Below are 27,396 nucleotides of genomic sequence, written 5' to 3'. Positions count from 1 at the left end.
TAGAGTTTAGAATGTTTTATTATAGTTTATTGTGGTAGCATTCTTTTTTTCTTCATTTTTCATTTTATTTTCTTCCAAAGAACAAACACAACAAATAACTTTTGGGGGCAAGAGAAGCAGGAGGATGAAGACTGAGTGGGAAAGGGAAGGGGGATACACACTTAAGAGATCAATCCATAGATAGATAAATAGATGCATCAGGTTTGGCTTGATCCTCCCCCTCTAACCACTGTGGGCCTGTTTGTCCACACACACACACACACACGCGCTCAAGCTCACACACATACACACTACATGTTGCTTTACAAAGAATAATGCTCAACTGACTTGATTAATATCTGTCTGATATATATCTAAAATGACAAAAACAACAGAGATCCCCATATCTATACAGGAGTTAAAACATTGTACATTATATATTGTGCGCAGGGCACGTGTGTGTGCACAGGGAACGGGTGGGAAGAAAGTAATTGATGAGGATTTAAATCAAACGTCTGAACACTCCCCACAATGTGCATCTAATGTAATACATCCGTATCTCACTAGTTTGTGGTAAAGCATGTTTGCAGCAATTCATTTTAGCAACTGTCCAAATCTCTCAAGGGGATGGAGTTAAGGCAGACAGCTGATCCTGACGTCACATCATAATGGAGTGATTTCTGCCCCACCACTTAATTGAACGAAACACAGGTAAACATGCTGTTTTGGCAATAAAAACACAACTAATGTTACCACACAGTCAGAGAACGCTTGAGGGAGCCATAGGGATGCATGGGGAAATATGAACAGAATACAATGATCAAGACAGTAAAATGATGCCCATGACATCGCAAAAGCAAAGAAACATTGCAGCAGTCATTGATCAAGCTCTAAATAACACATTCTGCCAACTAGTTCATGGTGGGAGTTAAAAAGTTTGCTTGAAAGGGAGATGCCTTGACATTTGAATCGATTCACCACCAGGGACTCTACATGATCTTATTAACTGCCTGTTATCATTCACACTTGTCATTTCAAAGAAAAGGGCATCAGTAACCCCCCCTTCATCAGGGTTTGTGAGCATTTGGGTTTAATTGATAATTGTTGAAGGTCCAAAATGGGCTCAAGTTTTTTTTTTGTTTTTTTTTAAACTCTTATACAGCCCCACTAAAGACCACAACTTGCCAAGTTTCACTCTTCAAGAGCTAAAGAAGCTACGGAAATCTAAAGACCCATATATACACAGAATAACGCCTGATAAATACAGTTAATCAAACAGTTCCAATAATTTCCTTTTTTCTTTGATTCTCAACTTCATTATGACAGTCACGTCTCTCAAAATCCCCTTGACGTTTCTTTAACTTTCTTCATTTCTCTACCATTCCAAAATTATTCATTCTCACACTCGACAGTTTGGACTTTTATTCTCTCCCCAGGACAATTTAAAACAGCCACACAATTGTTTAGTGTTCATTAAATACATTTCACCTGCAAGTTGACATGAAGACAAAGGGGGGGGAAAAAAAAAACGGTTTCATGAGCAGAGGGTAGTGACTTCAAAGACTGACTTCATTGGAATGCCTATATCGTATACACGCAGGCACTACATGTACAAACATGCCTTGCTACCAATGTGCTGCACCGTTTTCTTTAAAAACATGTGAAGATGTGAGTATAGAAGCAACACATGGTTTATTATTCCATACAGTCAGTCAGTGTCAGATGGTGGGTTTTTCTTTGCCCTCTACCCACAGGCGTGTCGTGTCGTGTCTATGGCTGGACAAATTCACTACCACCATCACCAGTACAGCTTATCATCCTCCTCCTCTTGGTGTCACTTTTAAAACAAATACGGTTAAAACCAATGCATCTTCCCAAGGAAAATGTGAAGTTTAGAATTTAGTGAGGTAAAGATGACACCATTCTTGTAAGGGTTGAGCTAATGGGATGCTGACATGAGATACTCAGGTATGATTTAGCAAAAAAAAAGAAAAAAAGATTGGTCTGAGAGAAGGAAAGCAAGGAAGACACAAAGGGGATAGATGGATGACAGGATGGAGAGAGACAGGTTAACAAACTGTTACTGAGCCTGCACAGTTCTGCAGAAACGCAAGTGGGGGAGGGGGCGGGGTGGGAGGGAGCAGACTCTTCAGGGGTTAAAGGAGGAGGACAAAGAGGTCTGTTCTGGGGCCTTCAGCAGCAGCCACCTCCAGCTTGCTGGCCTCCCTGGCTACCGGGCAGCGTCGAGTTGGTGGTAGGGTGCTGAGGTCCAATCTTAATACCGTTAGCCTGAATGGAGACGGTGAGAATGAAAAGAACGTCATAATAAGCGTTCACAACATATGGAGTAATAATCTGTGCAAAAAAACATCAAAGCATCAGTATGGTATAATTGTTGGGAAGACTACAGCAAAATAGATTCTTGGAGTGAGCAACAGGGTAAGCTAACGCTAGTTTAACATCACCTTTATAGCATGGACTCGGTCAGTAAAAGGGGACATCATGTCCACGTTTACTTAGCCATTTGTTGTGAGGCAGAATTTGTGGCGGATAATCATTTGCGCCCTGTTTGCAAATGAAAAATTGATACTGGCTTTTTTAACGCTAAAACTAGGGGCCCACAGTGCAATGGCCCTGGGCAGAGCTGCCACAAACAATTTCACAAGCAAAGAAATGCAATATCAGATTTAAAATGCAAAAATGCAGTCACAAGAATAGCGCCATCTCATGGGACATTGCTACACCGCCCCAAATGATGAGTTGCCACCGGCTAGTAGACCATTTAGTGGGTTTCCCCTTAGTGGTAACTTAAATGTGTCCAGGCCAGCAAAGTAAATAAAACAAAAAAAACAGCAGCAGAAACAAAGCGGCTTGTAATACAAACAAGAAAAAAAAAAAACTACGCCTGTCTAATAAGTGTGTCATTGCTTTTATGGTGACTGCAGGGTTTCCTCTTACATCACAGTATAGAAGCAGCAACAGGTGCTGAACAGGAAACACAAGCTCTCAAAGATACGATGAGAAATGGCACTAATAAAAAGACAACCTTCGAGAGAGAGAGAGAGAGAGAGAGAGAGAGAGAGAGAGAGAGAGCCGGGCGGGCGGACGGCTGAGAGACGTAGCCCTTTCAAGTCTCACTCTCATCTGTTCAATTGAAGCCCCCCCACTCCGCCTACCATTAATGTGCCGACTTTGCTTTGCCTTAGTGTGGCTGTCTCGCTCACTCCTGTATATATTTATCTCCCTCCTTTCCAGCGTAACTCACCCTCCCTACATTCAGTAGCAGCCGTGCCTCTGGGAAACACTGTATGCCTTAAATCACGTTTATTGAGCTAAGGCCATGTGTGTGTGAGTGTTTTCTCATCGAGGCTGCCAACATTTCTGGTTGGGCTTCCCTCACTCTCTCTCTCTCTCTCTCTCGCTCGCTCGCTCGCTCTCGCAGCCAGTCAGCTGATGTGGTTTGGCCGGCTGGCCTGCCTTCATTCCATCTAGCTGTTCCTAACAAAACCACTCACGGCTGGCTAACTGCCTAACACTTGGACTTTGCTGGTTGGCGGGTAAAGGATATGTGGACATGCACGCAGACTGGCACACGTTTTGTGTTGAGATAAAACACGTTCTGTCGACATTAATGGGCATGTTCACAAGTATAGTCTGTGAAAGAGCTCACTACGGAGCCAAATGCCTGAGAACGATTCTCATTATGTAGCTACAGACTGCTCCAAGCATAAAGCAGTACGCATACCAAAGTCCTTATCAAACAAGGTCGTACAACCATAAGGTTTAGCGCAGGGCATTTGATTGACCATCCTATCATTATAAAAACTAACCAGAAGTCTTACACTACTGCTAAAAAGTATGTATGTTACTTGCCGCTGACTTTTTCTAGTGCATTCAATATCATGTTATATTACGGTTATCTGAGTTGGCTGAATTTGACCATTCACTGCCAGATATCTTCAGACCCTCTTTTTACCCTAACGTTTGAAAAGATTGGAAAAAATCTTTAAATAAGTTCCTGGGATTGAATGGCTGGACTGTGAAAAGACAAGTAAATTCATCCATGGCAGTGAATGAGTTAAAAGGCAGCATTGTGAAAATGACATTTTGTTGTGTTAACTAGTAAGCTTTAGCTCCAGTCCAACCCGTGTGTGCACTGGAAAGCAACAGGAAACCATGTCACAAGTTAGCCTGTAATAAAAAGTCATTACACCGAGAGCACTGAGTAATAGTTTTATCGCCTATCCTCTTGAAACATGGAAAGTCTTGCCAGGGTATTTTTGCACACAATTTTCAGATTTCCCTTGATTACACATACCAACATTCCTGTCTGGCCAACTGTTCCACAACAAAGATAAGCATCTGTTTGACTAGATGATGGTGAACCGGCCTGCTGGCTGACTGGATGAATGTTTGTTTTCCTGTGAATGACTGCGACCTTGTTGGGTGCGAGGAATTATGAGCTGGCAAACTGCTGCGAGGGAGAGAAATCTCGAGAATTAACCGAGTAAAACTGAAAAGCTAAGCGGGAGAGAGGCGGGATTGTAGGGAGTTTCATTTGGCATGCGCTTAAGTCGAAGGAGCCTTTCAGGTGAAGAATAGGAGCAGGTAACCCACAACAGCAGCGGAAAACTCAAAACAGGCAACAGAGAACACCTTGGAAAGGCGGGGAAGGACAAAAAAAAAAAAAAAAAAGACCAGTGTATCTCACCTCATTGTTAATATCAAAAACACCCTCTTGGATCTTCTCATATATCTCCTTGGCTGTGTTGATGAAAGCCTGAAATGGAGACAGAAGATACGTGATTCACTAAAGACTTATAGCGTGATGATGCCGCCAAGGGGACAGGACGGACGTTTTTAAAAAGCTGAGCGGGTCTAGCTACTCCACACCAAATGCACCAAACTATTTCTTGATGGACCTTGTGTGATGCAGCAGTGCACACTCAGGAAAAAGGAAAAGGGCAGTGCCAAAACACACCAGTTTGGAATTTAATAGATAAAATAAAGAAAATAAAGGTAAAATAAAGAATTTGGACTTAAGGGGAACAACGGCTTTAATCAAATCATTAAGTGGTGTGTGACTTTTGCCCCGATCGCGCATTATGCAACATTGGATTGTTGGTAAACACTTTTATACAAAACAAAGTACAGTAGTTCACCACTTGTTACACCATCTTTCCAAATGCCCAAAGATGTCACTGCACCCAATGAATTACATCATTATTAGTTACTGGGTGATTGTGTAAAAAAAATATCTAGTTCGATTATTTTTGATTGATATTGAAATCACGACACAATCATTAATGGATTTCAAAACATACTGTTTATCTAACTACAACTTAAAAAGATCTACCAGACAATAAACCAGTACCAAGTAAAACAATAACTCACAATATAAAACAAATTCAAATAAATAACTGCTGTAAGTGCCTTGGCCTCATAGGGGTACTGTGTGCGGGGCATGCAAAGAGATACACGTACGTTAAGATGAAAAAGATTAGAAGAAAAAAGTTGCACTTAAAAATGATCCTGACAGTGTATATTGTATTGCCAGCGCTTAGCGCTGGCTCCAGCGTTAGCGGCTAGCAGCGCTCAAATGCACCATATAGGCTGCCGAAAGCCGTCGGATTACTTTTCAAAGGCAGTTTAACAGACGAAAACGACTCCGCACACTTGGATGCTGACAGCCTGATACAGTTGCCGTTCCTCCTGATCAAAAGTATTTAACAAACCCGGCTTACTCAAGTAATAACAATAATGCATCCGATTTATAATGTTTCTTTATTATTTATTACGGCAAAATCACTACTGTGGTTCTGACGTCACTTCGTTTCATTGACCAAAATCTATGGGGAGAGATTTCTCTAAAATATCGCCGTTTCGACAGAGGAAAATAGTGTGCTGCTAAGCGTGATTTAAATTGAACTAGTAAAAAAATTGTGATTTTCTAAAAAGGAAACCCAGATGGTTGTTTGTTATTAAGTGTTTTTTTTTGGTCTTCTGTGTTTTTAATTGCTCTTTAACCAAAGAAAAATATATTTTATTTTTATCTGAATACCCGGTTATTCAATAGAAATTTCAGTAGGATATCCAAACAACAAAATATTTGATAGCTGCAGCCCTAAATACATTGAAATCCGCCCCCAAAAAGCCATTTATGATCGCGAGAAGCAATTAAATTTCGTTAAATTGCCAAGCCCTACATGAGGGTGTGAAACAATTTGTAACACCGCGCAACGCTCATACAGGTGTGTCAACTGCTGACGAGAGAGTCAGACATTTGACACATGACACTTGGCATCATTGTACTGTTTTTACAAGAAGTCACACGCGCACACAAGCACACACACGCTTCAGTGAATGCGACAGCCGTTTGGTGGCTTTTGTTATGTGTGGGATATTGAAAGTTCCTACACATTTGAACGGTGCATGCTGTGCGAACAATATGCATCGACACGCAATTTACTTTGAACCAAAAAAATACATCTGAATGGGTTGATAAAAGGATGCATTACCAAATGAGATGTTAAAATGTAATACTGTATTGGAAATGTTCCAGCTGAAAAGCTTTAAAGGGGGAAGTCAACGCAAACATTTTTTTTCAAGAATATGTTCTATGCAAGCCCACTAGTTGAAACAGGGCATTCTGATCAAATATTGCGTTTGTGGAATAAATGTTAATCCACTTGTTTTTAGCCATCTCTGGGGGCGGCCATTTTGTCTTCTGTCGACTGAAAATGACATCGCAACTGCTCACAATGACCAATCACGGCTCAGAACGAGTGCATTTTGATGCTTAACTTATGTTCCACAAACGCAAAATTAATCAGAATGCCATGTTTCAGCTAGTGGGCCTGCTGGGAACATATTCTTGAAAAAAATATGTTTGGGTTGACATCCGCTTTAAGGAAGGGCATTTTAAACTTTTCTTATCTTTTATTGAAGTCTGTACTCTCGTTTGGTTTCAGTCGGCCTCCAGCCTGTCGGTTTTGTTAAAACCTATTTTTATTCATCGATTTGCTGGTAAATTTGAACTACGTTCAATATTTATGATTGCAAATCCTTGTGTGCGTGTGTGACCAACACTGATTGGCCAATCCACAGACTCCATGATTGCGATATAAAATGGAACGATAGTCAGGAAGCAATCTGACGCGCGCAATATTGTCGTACACGGGTAGAGGAGCAACAGGTTGCGTTGAGTGTTGGTTTAATGTTTCTCTTAAATCATTAATACCAATAAAAATGGCAATGCAATGTAGTGACCAGATAAGGTAACAGTTATCTTTGTTCTACACACAATCTTAACACACTCCACAACACAGGACCATCGCTCAGGTTAGAGACCACTGACAAATCTGGCCTTTGCTGACTTCAATCAGAGTTTGGGCGGCAAACTAAAATTAATCGGTACTGGTGTGCCCCGCTAAAGACAGTCATGGGGTAGCTGGTTCAGTTAACATTGTTTGGGATAACATCTGACTGCTCTTGGCTATTTTACTAACAGTATTTCGTCGCTGACCTGTGAAAAACACGTATGACCAATTTTGTATTTTTTTTTAATGCAATGTCTGAAACGCGGAAACCCATTCACGTAAAACTAAGAAAAATAGAAAAAAATGGGCATAGGTGTTTTTCAAAGGACAGCCACGATTTGTTTTTGTGCGTGGTGACTGGAATCTAAACTTTACTGACTATCTTTATTGTATTTTATTATTATAAAAGGTGAAGATGAAATTAGTCAGGTACATAAATATTGGGACATAAAAATAATTATATATTTTGGGCTCTAAACAGCGCTACAATGGATTTAAAACTAAACAGAATATGCTCGAACTGCGGACTTTCAGCTTTATTAGATGTATTGACATTCAAATCAGGTCAACAACATTGAGGGGAATTGTTATTTCTTTTATTATTTTTGACAAAAGATCGTCAACAGGACTCTGCCTAAAAGTGGACACAAGCCATCGCTTCCACTAAGCGGTGGCTTTTGCTGGAGTCAGAGATCGAAAAACTAAAATGGCGAACATCCATCTGGCACCTTGTAAAAATAGACTAAGGTGCCCATTGGGTGCTCTCTGGTGCACTCCTGTTCACTTTTGTCCTCTTTACTTGCTTCGACTCCCATGACTTTAATTCCGATGCGTTGTAAAGATGGGCTGGCTGCATGAAGAGACAAAGTGAGGCGGCAAAGGAATTTCAGGAGGATGTAGTGAAAGATGAGAGGACTTGACAATGTCAAAAGGGCGGCGCAGAAGTGAAGAGGCAAAGGAAAGGATCACAAGGAAGGGGGAAATGGACAATGAGGAGAGGATGCTTCCTGAAATGTCTCCTTCTATCAACCCTGTGTCCACCCACAGAGTCTGATGACAAACCCTCGACACTGATTGGCTGTTGGGTGTTGGGCAGAGGAGGCGGGGTGACGGCTATGAATATGTATGAACTTTAACTGGCTGATATACTGCTGGAGAAAGGGGTTGACGGCAACAAGGGAGAAAGGAGGAGGAGAAGGCTTGAAGGAGACCAAGACATGAATGGTAGGAAGGACACAGGGGGGAGGGGGCTTGCTTGATGACGGGGAAGAAAAAAAAATGGGTAGCTTGAGGAAGCAAGGGGGAGGGGGATAAAGAGGAAATGATGGACGTCGGTGGATGAGGAGGGATGGAAAGAGTGCAGATGAAGGGAGCCGAGAAGAGGAGCGGTATCAGGAGGATTCAGAGGACACTAATGAGACAAATTAATCATACCACACACACAAGCGCACAAGCACACCCTCCTTCTCATTTTAACCCTGAGAGCTCTACTCGACGGGGTGTGTGTGAGATAGGAGAGGGAATAGGGTTCAAGAAAAAATTCAACGTAAACACACACACACAAGCCTGGGGCCGGCATGCTATGGAGTGTAGGATGGGATTATTTGTGTGATTGGATAAGTGAGAAAAGGGTCCCAGAAGACAACACTGTGCATTCATTACACACAACAGCAGAGGTGTGTCTATGAGGCAAAGCAGAGTGCTAACTATGCGCCATCATGCTGTTGGGATGTAGAAGAGCAGAGCCACTCATCTTGATATTTCACATCAATGTACATTTTGAATTCTGGGGGACGACTGTGAAAAATGATCAACTATTGTTGTCATTGATGAAGAGGTCACGTGTGACTGACAAATCAAGAATCCACCTGGTTAAGTGAATGCAGGTATGCTAATGCATATGATGGCAAATAAAAGTGTCGCAGTGATGCTAAAAAAAAAAAAAAGAAAAGAAAAAATACAATTGAGACGTCACAAGGACCACAAAATAATTGAATCTTTGACCTCTGCTACATCACACATATTATGCTAGGATTGAAATACTTATTTTGATATTAGGCATGCAAAAATAAATAAATAACCTGTGCAAATGGCTGAAAACGACACAATAGAGGGAGGATAAAAAGCATTCTAGGTTCTCCGTGGCTTTAAAACAGTGGGACAGGGAGCGCTCCGGACGGCTTACTCTGAACGTATGATCATAGCACTTGTCAACTGAAACCGGTTTTAAAAGCATCGTCTGTTTCCTTATAAACTGCATTTTAGATGCTGAAACAAAAACATTTGAAAACCGATCGGAAAGTGAGTTGTTAATGAAAACAATGTTATCATTTTCTGGTAAGTACAGAAAACGGTAGAGCAAAATGGTGGACATGCCTGAGTATGTCACAAGTTACCAAAACAACAATAGCAAATAACTGCGTCCAACATTCGTCGAATTGTAAACTCACATAGAGTATATGGATAAACGATGTAAAACATCCATGAAGACAAGCAGTTTGTGGAGCGGTTTACTACTAATAGCAGTTACTGGTTGACGTGCAGACGACCGCGTTTTTACAGTGTTTATACATAAACCAAGAGATCAGATGAGTCTAAAAGTTCTGGACAAGAAAGATTTTAGTGGCTTAATAAGTTTAAGGAGACTTTCTTGCATTTGAGTGTGTGTGTTGTTACCTCCTCTACATTTGAGGCAGTCTTGGCTGAGGTCTCCATAAATATGAGGCCGTGTTCTCTGGCAAATGCTTCCCCTTCCTCTTTCTTTACCTCTCTCCGTGACTCCAGGTCACTGAAACACACAAACACGTAATGGTGTAATTTTAAATGAGGAAGCAACCAGTAAGTCAACAGTTGAAACTATCATTACAGCCTTTTTTTTTTTTCCTTCTCATTGGAGTGCACAATCTAATGCGCTCTAATCTCAAATGTCAATTACATATTTCTTTTGATTTTGAGTCCATCCAACAACAACCACGAGCCTTTGAGTTTGACGTCGAGCAACACAAGCGGGTACATTTAAGTCGAGGATTTGGTCAGTGACAAGCTGAGGTTTGTTGCAACTTCCCCATTTCAATGTAACATGAAAGCATATCAACTAAAGCACAACAACACTGTTGTCTGGAATCACATTGACAAGCTCTCTTTTGACATGCATCTATCTTACAAAACATCACATTACTTAACTTTAGCTACAAAGTGAGCCAATAGTGTTGTGAAAGCAAGTACTTTTTGAATTTTTTTTTTTTTTTCCCCATTCCTAAAATGTCTGCAATACCATTAACCTGGCCCAGATTGCAAGTCACCGAGATGACGTACAATTCCAACCGACCCCTTTTATAACCAAAGGTTCCTGTTACATAAATAGCGTTGATGGCAAAATCGTTCAAACATGCAATCTATGTGCTGTCAACTAGAAAAACAAACCTCTTGTTGCCAATGAGCATAATGACCATATTGGAGTTGGAATGTTGGCGAGCATCCTCTAACCAGGTCGTCAAGTGGTTAAAGGTGTCCCTCCTGAAATAAAAAGAGAACATGACTTGATCAGAATGTGACACATTTATAGCTACAGTTCCCAACATAAACGAGTACATCGGATTTGTTAGAAAACCCTGAGTTTCCTTCCAGAATTCATACATGATATGAAAGACTAAATACTCCCACAGAAGTAGGCCATTGGCTGCAAATGCCACATTAAATAATGTGTTTTTCTTGAAGAAGAAAAAGTCCTAAATGCATAAAAAACAAACCTCAATACCAAACGTGTCAATTTGACATTTGATTGTGGTTCTGTTTATACTGGACTGTGACACATTGAAAGGTGGTCCACCGTGAATATTTTGTAAGGTTCCCACTGCCACTGTACAAGGTTATGATCTTTTACATAAACTGAACTTTGTGACTTCCACAACAAATTGTGAGCCTTAATAGCGCTGACACTTAAAGAAGTCTGTGATGATTCCTTACCTTGTGATGTCGTAGACGAGCAGCGCTCCTGCTGCTCCTCTGTAGTAAGACCTGGTGATGGACCGGAACGACTCTTGACCAGCCTAGAGAGAAACATGCATACGGTCATCAAGAGGATTCAAACTCTTGAGTACCGGTAATTAAACGGGGTGGAAAAAAATGGCTCATTTGGTTTTCTAATTGTACTGATATGGCCGAAAGCCTGGTCATTCTGTCCAACAATACACCGGTTTTAGGTGACTTAAGAGTGACGAGATTGTCCAATCCCGATTCCCCAAACAGAATCCAGCTCCAGGTTTTGGGCCATCGTGGAGAAGACAGGACAGAGCAGTATGTGTAACTGGATACAATGGAGTCCTCTCTCACTTGCTCCATCCATCTTTCACATTTCTTTCTTTCTCTCCGAGCGTGGACGGAAACTGCCATTTCACCACACATAAACAATAAGTTAATTCCCATGAACTAGTATTTATTGATGAAACATTTAAAAGACAGGCCACCAGGTCATCGTGTTCATTCTATAATTCCCGTTTCATTGTCTCACCTTCACCGTCTGTTCCTTACATCACTCATCGTTTCAGTCTCTCCCATCTACACCCCCATCGCCCAGCTCAACAGCCAACGTTCTTACCGCCCCCCCAAGCCATGTCTATTCATGCCCTGTCTCCATCCAGTGTACAGTCACAATGTTGCCTGTGTCTCATCTGGGCCACAGACACAAACAAAATGCAATCAGTGCCAGCAGCTGCAATTCGGCACTGCGTAGAGCTCAGCTGTTAAAACCAACAGACCGGCTGTGGGTGAATCACTCGACCAGTCATCCAACTTTGCCAGCCTGTCTGGCGGCGGATGAAGCAATCAGTCACGGAGTCGGAGAAGTAACCAGTCAACCTAAGCAAAAAGCCAATCGGTCAGCCATTCAGGTAACAGTCAGTAAGTAAGTGAGTAAGTTACTTGGGTACGTTTGTGCCGTTATATCATATCCAGATACAAAAAGCAGACGCTTTGTCCTTTGAATCACAGAACGCACAAACTACAGGTGACATGTTTCAACTCGTCTTTAGGTGAGCCTGCAGCAGGCTGAGATGTGTCATTGCAGCTGACATCACTGCTTGTCTTCCTGCTCAACAACTCCAGTCTTTTACAGCCACGCAATATTTGTAATAGAGTTCTGGCGCCCCTTGCTGGTCAGATTGCACACTGACTATTACACACAATACACAGGTTAAGTCAATTAATTTTAGGCACTAAAAGGCACATCTAGCCCTAAACCCCTTTAATTCAAGATGTATATAAAAAATGTCTGCATTTATAATAATAAAAGCATAGTTTTGATGAATACTCAAGGAATTAATAATTTCATCAATGTTTCCATTGCACTTTGCCCACTTGGGTAGTTAAATAAATGTATTTTACAACAATGTAAACTGCAGTAATGAGTAGGGCTGAACGATTATGGAAAATAATTTAATTGCGATTTTTTTCCCAAAAATTGCAATAGCGATATGAGTTGCGATTTTTTTTCCACGGTACTTTCTAATATATTTTATGAACAATTAATCTTTATTACAACAAACTATCAGATCTGTTATGCATTATAGACTACTGAGGTAAAGGCAAATGAAGCATTAATTAATATGAAAGACAGTTTATCTACTACAATTAAAGGTATATAGTTACTAAATATTTGTGTGTGCAGTTTGTTAAACATTCACCACGACAACATAATTCTGCCACACAGGCGGGGTGTAAACAAGACACAGTCAAGTGCAGATTACAACAATCATGTAAACAAATCAGTAGTTTTGCTACTGAAGCAGTAGCTCCTTACTAGGGGTGGGCAATATATGTCATAAACCTTCATTCTGCGAATCAGCAGGCAGAAATTAGTCATGTGACTCTGATCGCAGCCGAGGGAACAAAACATTATTTCAAATTTGGAGGTGTCCCGTCTCAGCGACATACCGCTAATTTAATAGCAAGTCCCTAGCCTGGAAATGATTCGGGGCTGACAAGACCGATGTCGGTCAGAATAACTTTGTTAGATGTGCCAAAACGGTCACACTGAAGAGCAATTGACCTACACATCTGCTCCACCACGCACTGTATGGATTACGAGGAAAACTGCGACTCAAAAGAAAAGCTAAGTACACATACACACTCAGAAAACCTTCTCCGAGTTGTGCAAACAAATACTATCACTTTATTTCATGAAACATGATGTAAACGTGAACTGCACTTCCTAATCACTCAACTTCACTCAACTGGTTGATGCAAGGACACTTGTTCGAGTTTTCTCCCAGGTAAACCCAACAACCTGCCTTTTGGATCCAATTCCCACATTTCTTTTTAAGACATTTTATGGATTTTTTGAAGAACAAATTTTAAATATAGTCAATTGCTCTCTTCAGACAGGCGTCTTCCCCGCTGCCTTTAAAACGGCGGTGGTGAAGCCCCTTCTGAAGAAGAGCGGTTCTGACCCGAGCGTTTTTAATAACTACAGACCCGTATCCAACTTACCGTTTTTAAGTAAGATTTTAGAAAAACTGGTTTTCATCCAGTTGAATCATTTTTTAAATACAAATAATATTTTGGAGAAATATCAATCTGGTTTTAGGATGAACCACAGTACGGAGACTGCTCTTTTAAGGATCTTAAATGATATTAGGTGCACTGCAGACGTGAGAAAACTCACAGTCTTGGTGCTACTGGATCTAAGCGCTGCTTTTGATACAGTAGATCACCAAATTTTATTAAATAGACTTAAAAATCTAGTGGGCATCTCTGGTACTGTTTTTGACTGGTTTTATTCCTATCTCACAGACCGATATTTCTTTGTAAGTATGGATACTTGTTCCTCTAAAACTCATGGAATTAAATGTGGGGTTCCTCAAGGTTCGATTTTAGGCCCCTTACTTTTTAATCTTTATATGCTTCCCCTCGGGGATGTCATCAGGGGACACGGCATCAGCTTTCACAGCTATGCTGATGACACGCAGCTGTATATTGCCGTGTCTCCTGATGACACAGGACCCATTGATACCCTTTTAAATTGCATTTTAGATATCAAGTCATGGATGGCAGATAATTTCCTACAGCTCAATCAGGACAAGACTGAGGTTTTAGTTATCGGTCCCGAAGGTCAGAGAGAGAAGCTTTTACCAAAACTACACATTTTTAATCCCTCACACTGTGTGAAGAACCTTGGCGTCATTCTTGACTCTGAGCTCAGTTTTATTCCTCATATTAAAAATGTAACCAAGATTGGTTTTTATCACCTTAAGAATATCGCCAGAGTCCGCCCGTTTCTCTCTCAGGCTAACACGGAAGTGCTGATGCATGCCTTTATTTCCTGTCGTTTAGATTACTGTAATGCCCTGCTCTCTGGCCTCCCGAAAAAGAGCATTTCACCACTGCAACTACTGCAGAATTCAGCCGCTCGGGTGCTGACGAGAACCAGAGGGCGGGAGCACATTACGCCAGTTTTGAAATTGCTGCATTGGCTCCCTGTGTGTTTCAGGATCGATTTTAAAGTACTTTTATTAGTTTATAAATGTGTTAATGGTCTTGGGCCATCTTATTTATCTGATTTGCTTTTATCATACCAGCCCTCGCGGATCCTGAGGTCCTCTGGCGCCGGCCTTTTATTTATTCCAAGGGTGAGGACCAAAATGCATGGCGAGGCTGCATTCAGCCGTTTTGGTCCTCACCTTTAATAGCCTGCCAGAGGATGTCAGGTCTGCAGAGACTGTTGATATTTTTAAGAGGAAGCTCAAGACACACCTTTTTAGTTTGGCTTTCAACAACTTTTAAATAATTTATCTTTTCTTTTGATTGAAGATAATTCTATGTTTTGCTTTGAATGTTTTAAAGCACTTTGAGTTGCATTTTTATGTATGAAAAGTGCTATATAAATAAAATGTGATTGATTGATTGATCAACTTCATATACTGACCGAAAAAAAAATAATGGTGGCTCTACCACTTCCTAAACGTCACTTCATTTCATGAAACGTGATATGTAAACATGGACTGCACTTCTTAAAGCGGAAGTCAACCCAAACATATTTTTTTCAAGAATATGTTCCCAGCAGGCCCACTAGTTGAAACACTGCATTCTGATTAATTTTGCGTTTGTGGAATATAAGTTAAGCAGCAAAAGGCACTCGTTTTTAGCCATCTCTGGCGGCGGCCATTTTGTTTTCTGTCGACTGAAAATGACATCACAACTGCTCACAACAACCAATCACGGCTGACCTGTTTTCTGAATCTGAGCCCTGATTCAAAGATGTCAATATTGTCATTAACTACAAACATATATCTTAACCATATATCACATTTGACTCGTTCTACTGGTTGAAAGTCCACAATCGCATCGTCTATATCACTGCCGTTATTCATTTCAGAGCTCCCGCGATCGACGGCGTCCGCCATTACTGCTCGAAAAAAATTCCTGATATCCTCCGACAACGCACGACATCGTCACATATATATATATTCTGATGCATTTCATTGGCTAAGAGACAGAGAATTTGATTAAAAAAAGAAAATGATGTATACGCTCTCTCTGCTTTAAGGGTAGAAAAACGCAACAGCGCTCCCGGCTCTAGTGGTAGAAACGCGGTTATGTGCTCCCGTCCTTAATGGGTTAATCAGAATGCAGGGTTTAGACCAGTGGGGGTGCATAGAACATATTATTTTACATATAAGAACATTTTTGTGATTACTTCCCCTTTAAGAACTAAGAACAGTTTAGTATTATTCATAATGGCGTATTGATGTTCCACTACAAGTGTAACCTGCAAACTCCTCACTTAATCTTAAATAGGGCTGGGCTGTTAATTCGACCTCGATATGTATCGCGATTGACACGTGATCGATACCAATAGAAAATGACTTTGATAAAACGTTCGATAGGAAAAAAGAAGAAAAAAAGAAAAACAAACCCGATCGCAGCATGGTGTGTGATGTAGGCAGCATGCTTCCGTCTCCAAACATGAAGAAGAAGCGTTTAAACCAAAGAAGACGCAGCTTTTAAACCAACGACAAGAAGAAGCTGTTAACTCAACGGAGCATGCTCGTGGGCCCGGCGGCCGTGCGCTATGCAATTAAGTTATATTATGCATGATGATAAATAACCCTATTAAAAACCCGTGGATGGAAGTAGAGGAGTTCTTGTCTTTGACATGCTAGCAGTAGTTAGCCTTATCCGACACCGGCATCGCACTCAAGGTAAAATCAAGCAAGTAAATTGTGAATGGACTACGGCAATAATGAGTCTGCTAAAAAGATAAAGTAGTCCTAAGACGGTTGGTCAACGATGATGTATGCACTGCAAGAGAGTATTCGTTCACTTACATTGGATGAACATTGAATAAAGGCTAATATACAGTATGTGTGTCAACAACTGCTTTGGTGTAGACCTAATGCAAATAAGCATTTACAATGCACTGGTGGAGGACAGACTGCACATTACACTACATAACGATGTACAAAAAACAGTTAACTGTTATTTAAAGAAAAGGTTTAAAACAAAATCAATAATTATCAATATTGACTGATATGAAATACTTAAGATTGTGACAGTTTTTTAAACATTTCTCAGACCTTCTAAGCACATTATCTTTAAAATGGAGTTTATTTAATCTTTACATCGACCAGTTTATTTCACTCTTTCATAGTTGCCGTATTTTCCGGACTATAAGTCGCTCCGGAGTACAAGTCGCACCATAAAATGGCACCGCCATAAAATGCATAATAAAGGAGAAAAAAACATATATGTCACACTTCAGTATAAGTCGCATTTTTGGAGGAAATTAATTGTGCTCTTTGTACACATCATTTCCACTGAGCTACGATGGTAACATTTAGCTAACATTCACACATGTAGCATACAAGAAAGTTACGGTGAGATAACTTTAAACTCACCAAAACGGTTGTAGATCGATTAAATAAGTCTTTTATTTATCCCCGACCGTCTAATTATCTCTTCTCCCCTCTCAGCTCCGTACGTGTGGCTGACGCAAGACCCCAGCCAGTGTCTTAAAGCAACAGTACACTATTTTGTATAGATGTATATTGATAGACAGTCAAATTGTCTTTATCATACTATTTTAATTACTTATTTATCAAAATGTTAGATTTTAACCGTTTAAATTATTCATGCATTTTAATAGCTTTTAGGATTTATCTTTAGGTTTCCTTATGTGGGTTGCAATAAGATGTGAAATGCTATACAATATACATATTATTCTGCCCGTTGTAAAGTCAATATGTAATGCAGGTTTATATGCAGCCTTAGAAGGCCCTCCTGTGGTTGTTTGGTGTATTGTTTGCTGACGAAGAGGAAAGAAATACAATATAATGTGTTAATAATTTCACACATAAGTCGCCCAAGAGTATAAGTCGCACCCCCGGCCAAACTATGAAAAAAAGAACGGTGACTTATAGTCCGGAAAATACGTTACATTGACCTCTTTTTAAAAGTTAAGTATTATGTTAAAATAAAATAACCTAAATGTATTTTTCTTCGGGTCATTATTTTCAATAATTTAAAAAAAAGGAAAAAAAAATTTCAATACATATCGATAACGATCAATATGAAACACTTATATCGTGATATACTTTTCAGTCATACCGCCCAGCCCTAATTTTAATTAAGTGTACACGCTTTAAATACACAGCATCACAAACACTCCATTTGTAATGTGTAAAAATATTATTATACTGAATGTGAATCCAGACAACAGAATTAAAAACTATATACTTTACCGTATCCCAGATCTGAAGTTTGATCTGTTTGCCATCTATAGTGATCATCCTCGCTCCAAACTCTACCCCTGCATTTAGGAGAGCGAGAAAGAAGAACAGTGTTTGGGGTAACGTGTTACAAAAGTAATGTGTTATAAAAGTATCACGTTACAGTAATATACAGTTATACTTCAAGGCAGCAACAATTTAATATAATGAGTTATTCATTATATTTTTGTAATACCAATAATAATACAGGACCAGAAGACAAAATTAGCAAAACGGGCATCCATCAGTGACAGACTGGTGGACTACACATCATATGACAATGTTTGGTGTTGGTGGTTTGTTGGTATGAAGTATTCAGGAATGAAAGTTTGAATCTCAGAAGATTCGAGCTAGCAGTTCACAACGGTAATTATCGTCAGCTTTTGAAGATTTTGAAAAACATGTTCTTTTCAAAGTAAAATATTAATAGCCAACACATCAGTGTGAACATATAAGCTTACTATATTTGAAGTCTGTGTGTTTGCATCCATGAATCCGTATTCTATACCGTTTATCTTTAAAGGGAAATAAATGTCTAAAAACAGACTGTCTTACCAATGGTGAGGTCGTGAACGGGCTGAAACCTCTTGTCTGTGAACTGTAGTAATAGACATGACTTTCCGACACCTGCAAAGATGCATGCAACGAGAGAATCACGATTAGTAAATATACTGTACATTGACATCATAGTTTTTGAACATTTCAACAAAAAAAAGAGAAAAAGATTAATTACATAGTGGACCCCCACTGATCGCGGGGATATGGACCAGGCAAATAGTGAAAATTCACGTATTTCAAATTTAAAGTTAAAGTTCCCATTTTAAATTTCCGGTTCGCTGTTACGGTGCTGTGTCCGCCAACCACAAGAAGAAGAGAACATGCGTGTGTTTCCGCTAATCACCACAAGTGTGGCTTAATTTCATTCAACTAAATGAAGAGTCACCTCAGTACAACACTAATATGATAGCGTGCAAAAGAGGAGGCATGACGTGTGTAAATAAGCGGAATGTGAGTCTGACGAACTCAGAGCCCGCGCCCATCTAAGCCTCAGTTTACCGTGCGAACTTCAGTATTATAATCCAGTGAGTTAATCAATAAATATCATAATACAATACCACAATCCCTATAACAGCAGTTGTCGCTTGCGCCGACGCGGGAGTAGAAAGAAGCCTTAAAAAAAGCTTTTCACCGAGTAGGCTGAGATGATTTTTGGCCGCTTCGCGAGCACGTCACACGCATGAGGGCCGATTAGTGGGCCGGACTAAAATCAACTTCCGGCCATGCTTAGTCCAGCCATTTTTTAAAAAATTTTAATTTGCCCATCGGCTGAGCGAATGCCGGTATTTCACACGACAGTCTAAAGTGCAACCAGTGCGAGAAACGAACAGAGGTACTATGAGGGAGGTACATACCGGTAACATGCTCATTTCGCCACTGATTTTCTTGAACTTTACGTTTTTATCAACCCCAAAGCATTTGCAAACAATACAGACCATGCATCCTTGAAATTTTCTTTTTTGTGACATCCATGAACATGGAGAGCGGAAGCAATTTGCCCATACTATCATTAACGGCACCGTAGGCACAGGAATATAATATCTACATATTTTTCATATCAATGGTAACAGTAAAGCTGCTCGGCTCACAAAATACATTAGATGGCGCAATGCATTGAATTATTTAGGTTATAAGGCCATTAATCCTTGTCATGTGTGTTTGTGTTACCAGTAGTTTGTTAAATGTGTGTTTTATTTCATTGTCACATTTCTGTTTGATTTATGTTGCGTTGAACTACCAGTATGTTTGTTTTTTTTTTGGTTTTTTTTAAACCGTAACTCTAGGTTGTGTATGAAATAGTGACATCCTGGTCAATTCCTCAGCATAAGTTGCATTGCTTGTAAAAATGAAAGTTTATAACTTTGAATTAAAGTGCTGATACACTTTACTGTGTAGTAAAATAAATATGGTGTCATTATACGTGTATATCGTTGTAAATTGTTAGTGTAGAAAAGGGGAAAAACAATTGGTCAACATCGGCCAATTTACCGATTATTTTTTCTGATGTTAGAAGGGCTATAATTGGTTGATTTATTTGCCAGGCTGATTAATTGGTCGGGCCAAAATGAGAAGAAACAACTGGTAATCAACATTGTTGGAAAGTGGTTGTTATAAACTATTCTTCCTAGTAAATACTGGAGATGCAACAGGGAATTGTGGTGAGTGAACATCAATTGCGATCTTTACTTGCCAAGTAGCGGAGCTCGCTTATCCAGTCTGTTTTGCCAATGGGAAAACTGACTATTTTGTGAGAAAAGAGTGCAAAGGTTTTAGACTTAGTCAAATCTTTTCAAAAAAAAAAAACTGCACAGTACAGTACAAGACCTAGAGTTTTAACTCCAGCAGATATATATATATATATATATATATATATATATATATATATATATATATATATATATATATATATATATATATATATATATATATATATATATATATATATATAATTTTAAAAAATGGGAATTTTGACTAATTTGCCCGCCGACTAGTCTCAAATTTTATTTGCGACTAGTCGACTAGTCCATAAGGAAGAAAACTTGAATTTTAATACATATTGAATTCAAAGTTTAAAAAGCTAATGTGTGTATTTAGGGGCTATTTTAGCCCAAACATTCAGGAGAGTTTGTTATTTTAAATTCTACTGATGTAACAACAACTGACTGAATAAAGGTGAACAATTGAAAGAGAAATATGTTTCTGAGACATTTTCCAATGCAATACATGGCATTTATTATGAATAATGTAATGAGTAATGGTACCGTCTCCCAGTCCAGCAGGTTCTCATTCGCTAGAACCATGTTAGGCTAGGTTCACACCGCAGGCAAATACAACCCAGGTCGGATTTTTTTGCCCACATGCGACCTGTATCTGATTTTTTTATGACAGTCTGAACGGCTCAATTCCGATTTTTTTCAAATGTGACTTGGGTCGCTTTCATATGTGGTCCTAGATCGGATACGTATCCGATCTTTTCCAATGCGTTCGCGGTCTGAACGGCCAGGTCGCATATACTGTATACGACGAGCCCAAGATGCGCTCCGCACAAGCGGGAGTGAAAGTGCTGGCAGCAGGGGGATTGAATCTGCAAAGTTGTTTTGAGTAACACTATTGACTTTATATTTTACTTTAATTTAATCCCACTTGAAACGTGTAGCATAAGTGGACATTTATGGCGATTGTAGTACTGTAATTCAGCCACGGCTCAGATAGATTGATTTTTTTATGCACGGTTATGACGTGACGTAATCATTAGTGGTGTCTCCATGAAATGAGATAATAAAGCCTCGCCTCATAATTTCCCCCGAATACTGTATTTATTTCTACCTGCTACCTAATCGCTTGAATGCCCCGACACGCTGGACCACATTTACTTCCGCAAACACAACATCGGGTGTGACGTCGTCTCTTCTGCGCAGGCGGGCCACTTTGACGACACATGTGTTCATACAGCAGATGAGACAGAGGTCGCATTTTCAATGTAATATGAACGCTTACACAAAAAAAATTTGGATTTTTTTTAGGGGGGGAGGGAGCAATTCTCTCTCTTGGTGCTCAGCATGTTTACAGAGGCAGAGGCAGAGGCGTGTGGAACAAGATGCGTGATACTTAATGCCGCGTTTAACCGACCAGTAAAATACAAAACGTTTAATAAATCGTAGACGGTTAAACGACTAGTCGCGCACATCCCTAATGTTATTTACATTGGATGCATTCTTGAAAGATAAAACCAACACGCAATGACTAAGTAGTTGTTTTGTAAATTACTGATTGGGCTTATGCCCTCGAGCCCTGCAAAACATTCCCACACGACGTATCATCAATTATGGACAGTGTAGGACTCGATTAAACGGTTTTGAGTTGCATTGACATTCTGCCAGTTTGTTGGTGACAACTGGAAAGAGGGCTTAATTGAATGGGTGTGTTGTCATGTCACAAAGAGGATGTGGCTGCAACGGCACAAATCTCGGTCAAGTTGTTTATTTTTCTCTGCAGTATGTCTGCAATATTGTAAGCGGTGAAAGGTGGTGATTGATTGCGAAGGTGACAAAATAACCCTCAAAGCGGGTCAGCGTTTGACCAACAGGTTGGACCACACATTTGGAAAAATCACCCACACAGAAATGCATTTTGCAGCCCAATAGCATGTTCCAGCCTTGTTGCTCTACACAGGTTTTGTTTTACACTAAAGAATTGTTTTTATAATGTTAAACAGTACCATAGTGATTGGTTTGTAAATCATTTTGGATTTTTATTTTACATTGTCATAGTTGCACCACAAGTACATTTAATGAAATAAATAATAGTTTGTTCTGATATTTGTTTTACTTTAAGGCACCGGGTGAATAAGCAGTATTGTTAAAATCTTAAACATACCACTCCCAAACATTAAACATACCACTCCCAATACTTGTTACTGTAATAGGAGTGCATTTTTTGTTACTTTGAAATGCTCATTAATTTACACGGTTCTCTATTGATTATATAAATAAACAAATCCAAATCAAATCAAGAAGTCTGATTTGGATATAAAACAGGTATTCAATAACAAGCAGGACTTTTTTAAAATTATTTTAATGAAGTAAGTACTTAATTTGTGGACTTATGAGTTGTAACGCCTGCCAAGCTCCTCCCATGGCCATCTCAGTCCCCAGTCCTCGATTCAATTGAAAACTTGTGGAAAGATTTCAAGAGGAAAGTGCACAAGAGAAGACCCAGGTACCTGAATGACCCGAGAGATTATGTAGAGAGCGATTGTTGAAGATACCTCTTTCTTTATTTTATCCTCCCATTTTGTGAAAAATTATCGGAGGGGATTAAGTGCTGTTTTGCTCGCAAAAAGGGGTTGTTACAAAGTTTTAACATCAGGGGTGTTCCACACATGATTTGATGAAAAAGAATGATTTCTTAATGTGATATTTTTTTCCCCACACAGAATAAATGCACTTGAATCAAATATTGGCTGTTCCTCTATTATTATTTTTTTATTTTGGTCCTATATTATTTAGAACTATATTTATTAGAAGTTAAAGAACACATCTTAAACAGGGGTACCAATAATTACGGAGGGCAGTGGATACAGACGTGAGCAAAATCTTAAGACCAGTAGAAAAATTGATAGAATTTACTTTTCGCACATTTGGATCTTAATGTGGAAGTTGAGCTACACTTTGCAAAAGCAAGAAGGGGGAGAGTGACAAAAAGCACTTTGAAAATGTAATTTATTGAAAACAACAACCAAACTGAAATAGGCCGTTTATCAGCTGATCAAAAGTTTAAGGCCACCGCTCCAAAAACACCCCCAAAACTCCCCAAACTAGAACAAAAAAGGTTCTCAGTAGGACTCATTAAGGAGTATCTCCACCATTCTTGTGAATCACTTCAAAAATTCGCTTGGGTGAGAGTTTTAGGAAGCAAGTGGGAACATTGCTCCAAGTGGTGAAGATGGCTTCACCAAGGGCATTTTCATTAACTTCCTTGCCATCCATGCCTAAATGTTCTCTATGGAATTTAAATCAGGGGAACATGCAGGATGGTCCAAAAGAGTGATGTTATTCTCCCTGAAGAAGTCAAGCGAGCTTTGTGAACTGCAGCGTTATAATGTTGAAAACCCCAGCTGTTACCTCAGTCATGCATCCCGCTGAAACATCTGCACGTAACCAGCCGCCGTTTGAAGGGCCGTGCACCACCTGAAGCTGCAATGTCCCACTGAATGAAAAAGCACCTCAGATCATGATGGACCCCCCCCCTCCTCTGTCCTCGGTAGAAAACATCTCAGGTGGGATCTTCTTGTCATGCCGGTAACGTTGGAAGCCATCTGGACCGTCAAGGTTAAATTTTTTCCTCATCATAGAATAAAACTATTTTCAAACTTTCAATGTCCCATGATTGATGCTCGCTGGCAATGTCTAAACGGGCATTTTTGTGGCATTGAAGGATATGAGGTCTTTGAATTCATTTGTTTTTGAAACCCTTTTCTCGCAGATGCAATCTGATGTTTTTTGCGCTGCAGTCAGCACCAGTAAAGGCCATAATTTGGGTCGAGGGAGCGCCCTGTGTCTTGTCCGACAGCCAATGGGATCCTCCAGCACAGCGCAGGTGTCATTTATTTGATTCTATCACTTGACTTTTTTGTTCCATGGTACTCAGGATCTTTGAAAAAACATTTGAATGGCTGTCTAACTGCATACAACCTCAGCAGCAATGGCACGCTACGAGAGGCCTTTGCTTATGCAGCTTGACGATCCGATCACGTTAAAAAAGGGAAAGCTTATAAGCTTTCATCAGGAGAGCATGACCGTGTGAATGCCTGACAGGAAATGAGTATTTTGAGTAGATTTGGGCTTTTATAGCCTGTGGTCTTAAACCATTAAGGCCTAAAGCACCTGGCTCAACAGCTCCCCAAAACCTAAGGTCGCCTATGGAAGTACACTTGAAAACCTGAAGTTTTACCAGAAATTCAACACTTTCAAAATTAATAATCTCAGCCCCTGTAGCAGACAGAAACATAATTCCAAAAGAATTAGAGATCTTAGACATGTAGCTTTCACACAGGCAGAGTTTATTATTTACTGTTTCAATCGAAGATGTAAAAATAACGTGTCAGTGCAAGAGAAGCACTATTTAAAAAAAAAATCGAGTGGTAACTACCATCCTCTATTCTGTTACAAAGACGTCAATATTAACAATTGTCTACAAACCATATCATATCACGTTCAACTGGTCCCACTGTTTCAAAGTCCACAAGCGCGTCGCCTATATATCACCGCCGTTAGTTATTTCAGAGCTCCCGGCGATCGATGGCATCCGTCATTAGCCTACGGCTCGAAAAAAATCGCGGTCTCACGACACCATCAAGTGTATATTTTGATGCATTGAATTGGCTAAGAGATGGAGAATTGGATTAAAAAAGAAAAGACACAGACGTATCCGCTCTCCCGACGTTAAAGGTAGAAAGACGCAACAGCGCTCCCCGCTCTAGTGGCAGAAACGTGGATATGCGCTCCCGTCTTTAATGGGTTAAACTTTTAATCAGGTGATAAATAACCTATTTATGTGTGTGTGTGTGTGGGGGGGGGGGGGGGGGCTTGTTTGTTTTAAATTACAAGTTCCAAATGTTTTTTGTCTCACTCCCCATTCTTGCTTTTGCATATTGTAGTTCTACTTAAAACCTCATTAAGACCCAATTGGTCTTATTGTCAATGAAAACTGGTTTGAACCTCTAAAACATATTTGTGGGGTACTTTGGAAAAAAAAGAAATCAGGAAGGCAGTAAATACTTTTTCATGGGACTGTATCGTTCTAGTGCTGACTTGTAAACATGAAATTTAGCAATAGCTGCACACTAGAATAACCAATAAAGCAAGCAAACATGTTAGGCTCTTCTACACATAAAAGTTGAGTCACTTTCATATATTTTTAGAAACGATTATTCCATCGATTAATGAAATAATCAGACAAAAATGATTTCGCATTAATATGCATTACAAAATCATTTCCCCCCAAATGCTGTTTATTAAACAATTATTGCTGTATATTTGGTATTGTTTAATGATAAAACAAAACCAAGCAAACAACAATTAAGCAATATCACACGAGAGGCAGGGATGTACTCACCAACGTTTCTGAAGCTGCAAGCTACTTCTTGAGTAGTGATTAATGGGCTACACTTCTCAGCTTCAGGTTCAACTTTTCAGGTTATTCATTGTATGACTGCAAATATTGATTATCTTTGTAATAGATTAACGTGATTAGTATTAGTTAGTATTAGTATTATTTTTTTTCCCCATAAATTGATTATGATTCAGTTACTGGTTTGGCCCGTATCCCCTCAGAAAATAGGGAAGAATGTTCCTTGTTTTACTTCAAAGTACAGATGTTTGCAACCGTCTTATTTTGATTAAACAATAAGATAATCAGTCTGCTTTCATGAAGGACTACAAAAATCATAACATTTACTGTATTTTTAAGAGGCTGGAATCAGAGGAGTCGGGCAATTTTAAGATAAACAACGGCCATAAACAATTACTGTAATAGTTTATCAAAATAGTTTATTAATTTGATAATCAATTGCCAATTAATCAATCAATTCTGAAACCTCTACTACAATACCGATGGCCAACAATAAATAAATAAAACAATGCCTACCCTAACAATTAAAATCCCTTTTTTTTTTCTAAAGATAACATAACATCTAAATGAACTACGCATGCTAGGTCCTGTTGCCTGACCTGTTTTGATACTGCCGCGGTATTTTTGATCTTTATGTCTTTTTAATTGACATTGAACTAAGAAGCAACCAGTTGTATGTGAATGGTGTTGGTGCCTCCAAATATTGAGACGGGAATACACCTGCCTCCACAATGCAAGTGAACTGACTCGGCTCCTCATGAGGGCAGGCAACTGTCCAAATGAAAACATAAATCATTGTTGAACCACGTAGTACACCCTGACAGACGTCAACGAGGGAAGAGCTCTCTTGAGAGAAAATGCACAGCACCGAAACGCTTGAACTCAATCATCGTAAACGTGACTAAGAATAACAAGCGATCTACGCCATTTCAGGGAATATTTGTGGTTTGGCTTTCCGAAGTGGCCTCCTGCTTGCTCTCGCTTATGGAACCATGTCAACGACGTTGCTCCTTCGATTACACTCTATTCCTAATGTCACTCATGGTTGTTTACTGATGTGTTATTCGATTGCGTCATATTTGGTTTCACTCCAAACGTTGGCTAGACAGTTCACTGAGCTAGCTGGTTGCAGCTAACACCCCCACCCTGGACGCAATTGGACCAGAGGCCCGCATTGTTTCGGCGAACGTAAACAGCTACCGCTACATTTTTAATGACATAGTTTTTACATGACACGTATACAATTGGTGAACGTGACTGTTTATCAAAAAACAATCTTGTGCTGATGCAGTAACAGCATAGGAGGGGAACTGTCATCCCACCACTGCGTCTCTGCTTTTACCACGTCATTGGACGTCCAACACTGCGGAAATGGACCGCTAGCAACATGCTAACCGCTAGCTGCATGCTAACATCGAGTCTCGCTTGTGGCAGCCTACCTGTGTCTCCGATGATGATGTATTTGAAGAGGTAAGCGTATGCCATGGCCCTCTATTTGCGCAGTCAGCTGTCCAGACTATCACACCGTCGTAAACTGCGTGGAAAAGCTGATTGTCAGCGTGGTAGCCTGCTTTTTCTGTGGCGGCGTTGAAGAAGGAACAATAAACAGGCAGAGCCTCGGCTCTACGTCACTAGGCCCGCCCTCG

At 39.9% G+C, this 27,396-nt stretch overlaps 1 protein-coding gene across 1 annotated transcript; it reads right to left on the bottom strand.

Annotated features, from left to right (window-relative positions):
- On the bottom strand, positions 1–27,396 carry rab2a (RAB2A, member RAS oncogene family). The gene is made up of 8 exons (XM_086042865.1): positions 27,190–27,396; positions 18,617–18,688; positions 18,035–18,102; positions 11,265–11,347; positions 10,722–10,814; positions 9,975–10,086; positions 4,691–4,759; positions 1–2,268 (listed from the first exon to the last, which is right to left on the bottom strand). Exons 1-8 carry the CDS (start codon positions 27,233–27,235, stop codon positions 2,173–2,175), a joined length of 639 nt encoding a protein of 212 aa, XP_085898991.1. The 5' UTR covers positions 27,236–27,396; the 3' UTR covers positions 1–2,172.

This window comes from Filicampus tigris, chromosome 10, assembly GCF_054856515.1.
Source record: "Filicampus tigris isolate MCC_2025a chromosome 10, RoL_Ftig_1.0, whole genome shotgun sequence".
Lineage (NCBI taxonomy): Eukaryota > Metazoa > Chordata > Actinopteri > Syngnathiformes > Syngnathidae > Filicampus > Filicampus tigris.
Note: the sequence above shows the minus strand (reverse complement) of the source record. Positions and strands in the feature narration are given on the sequence as shown.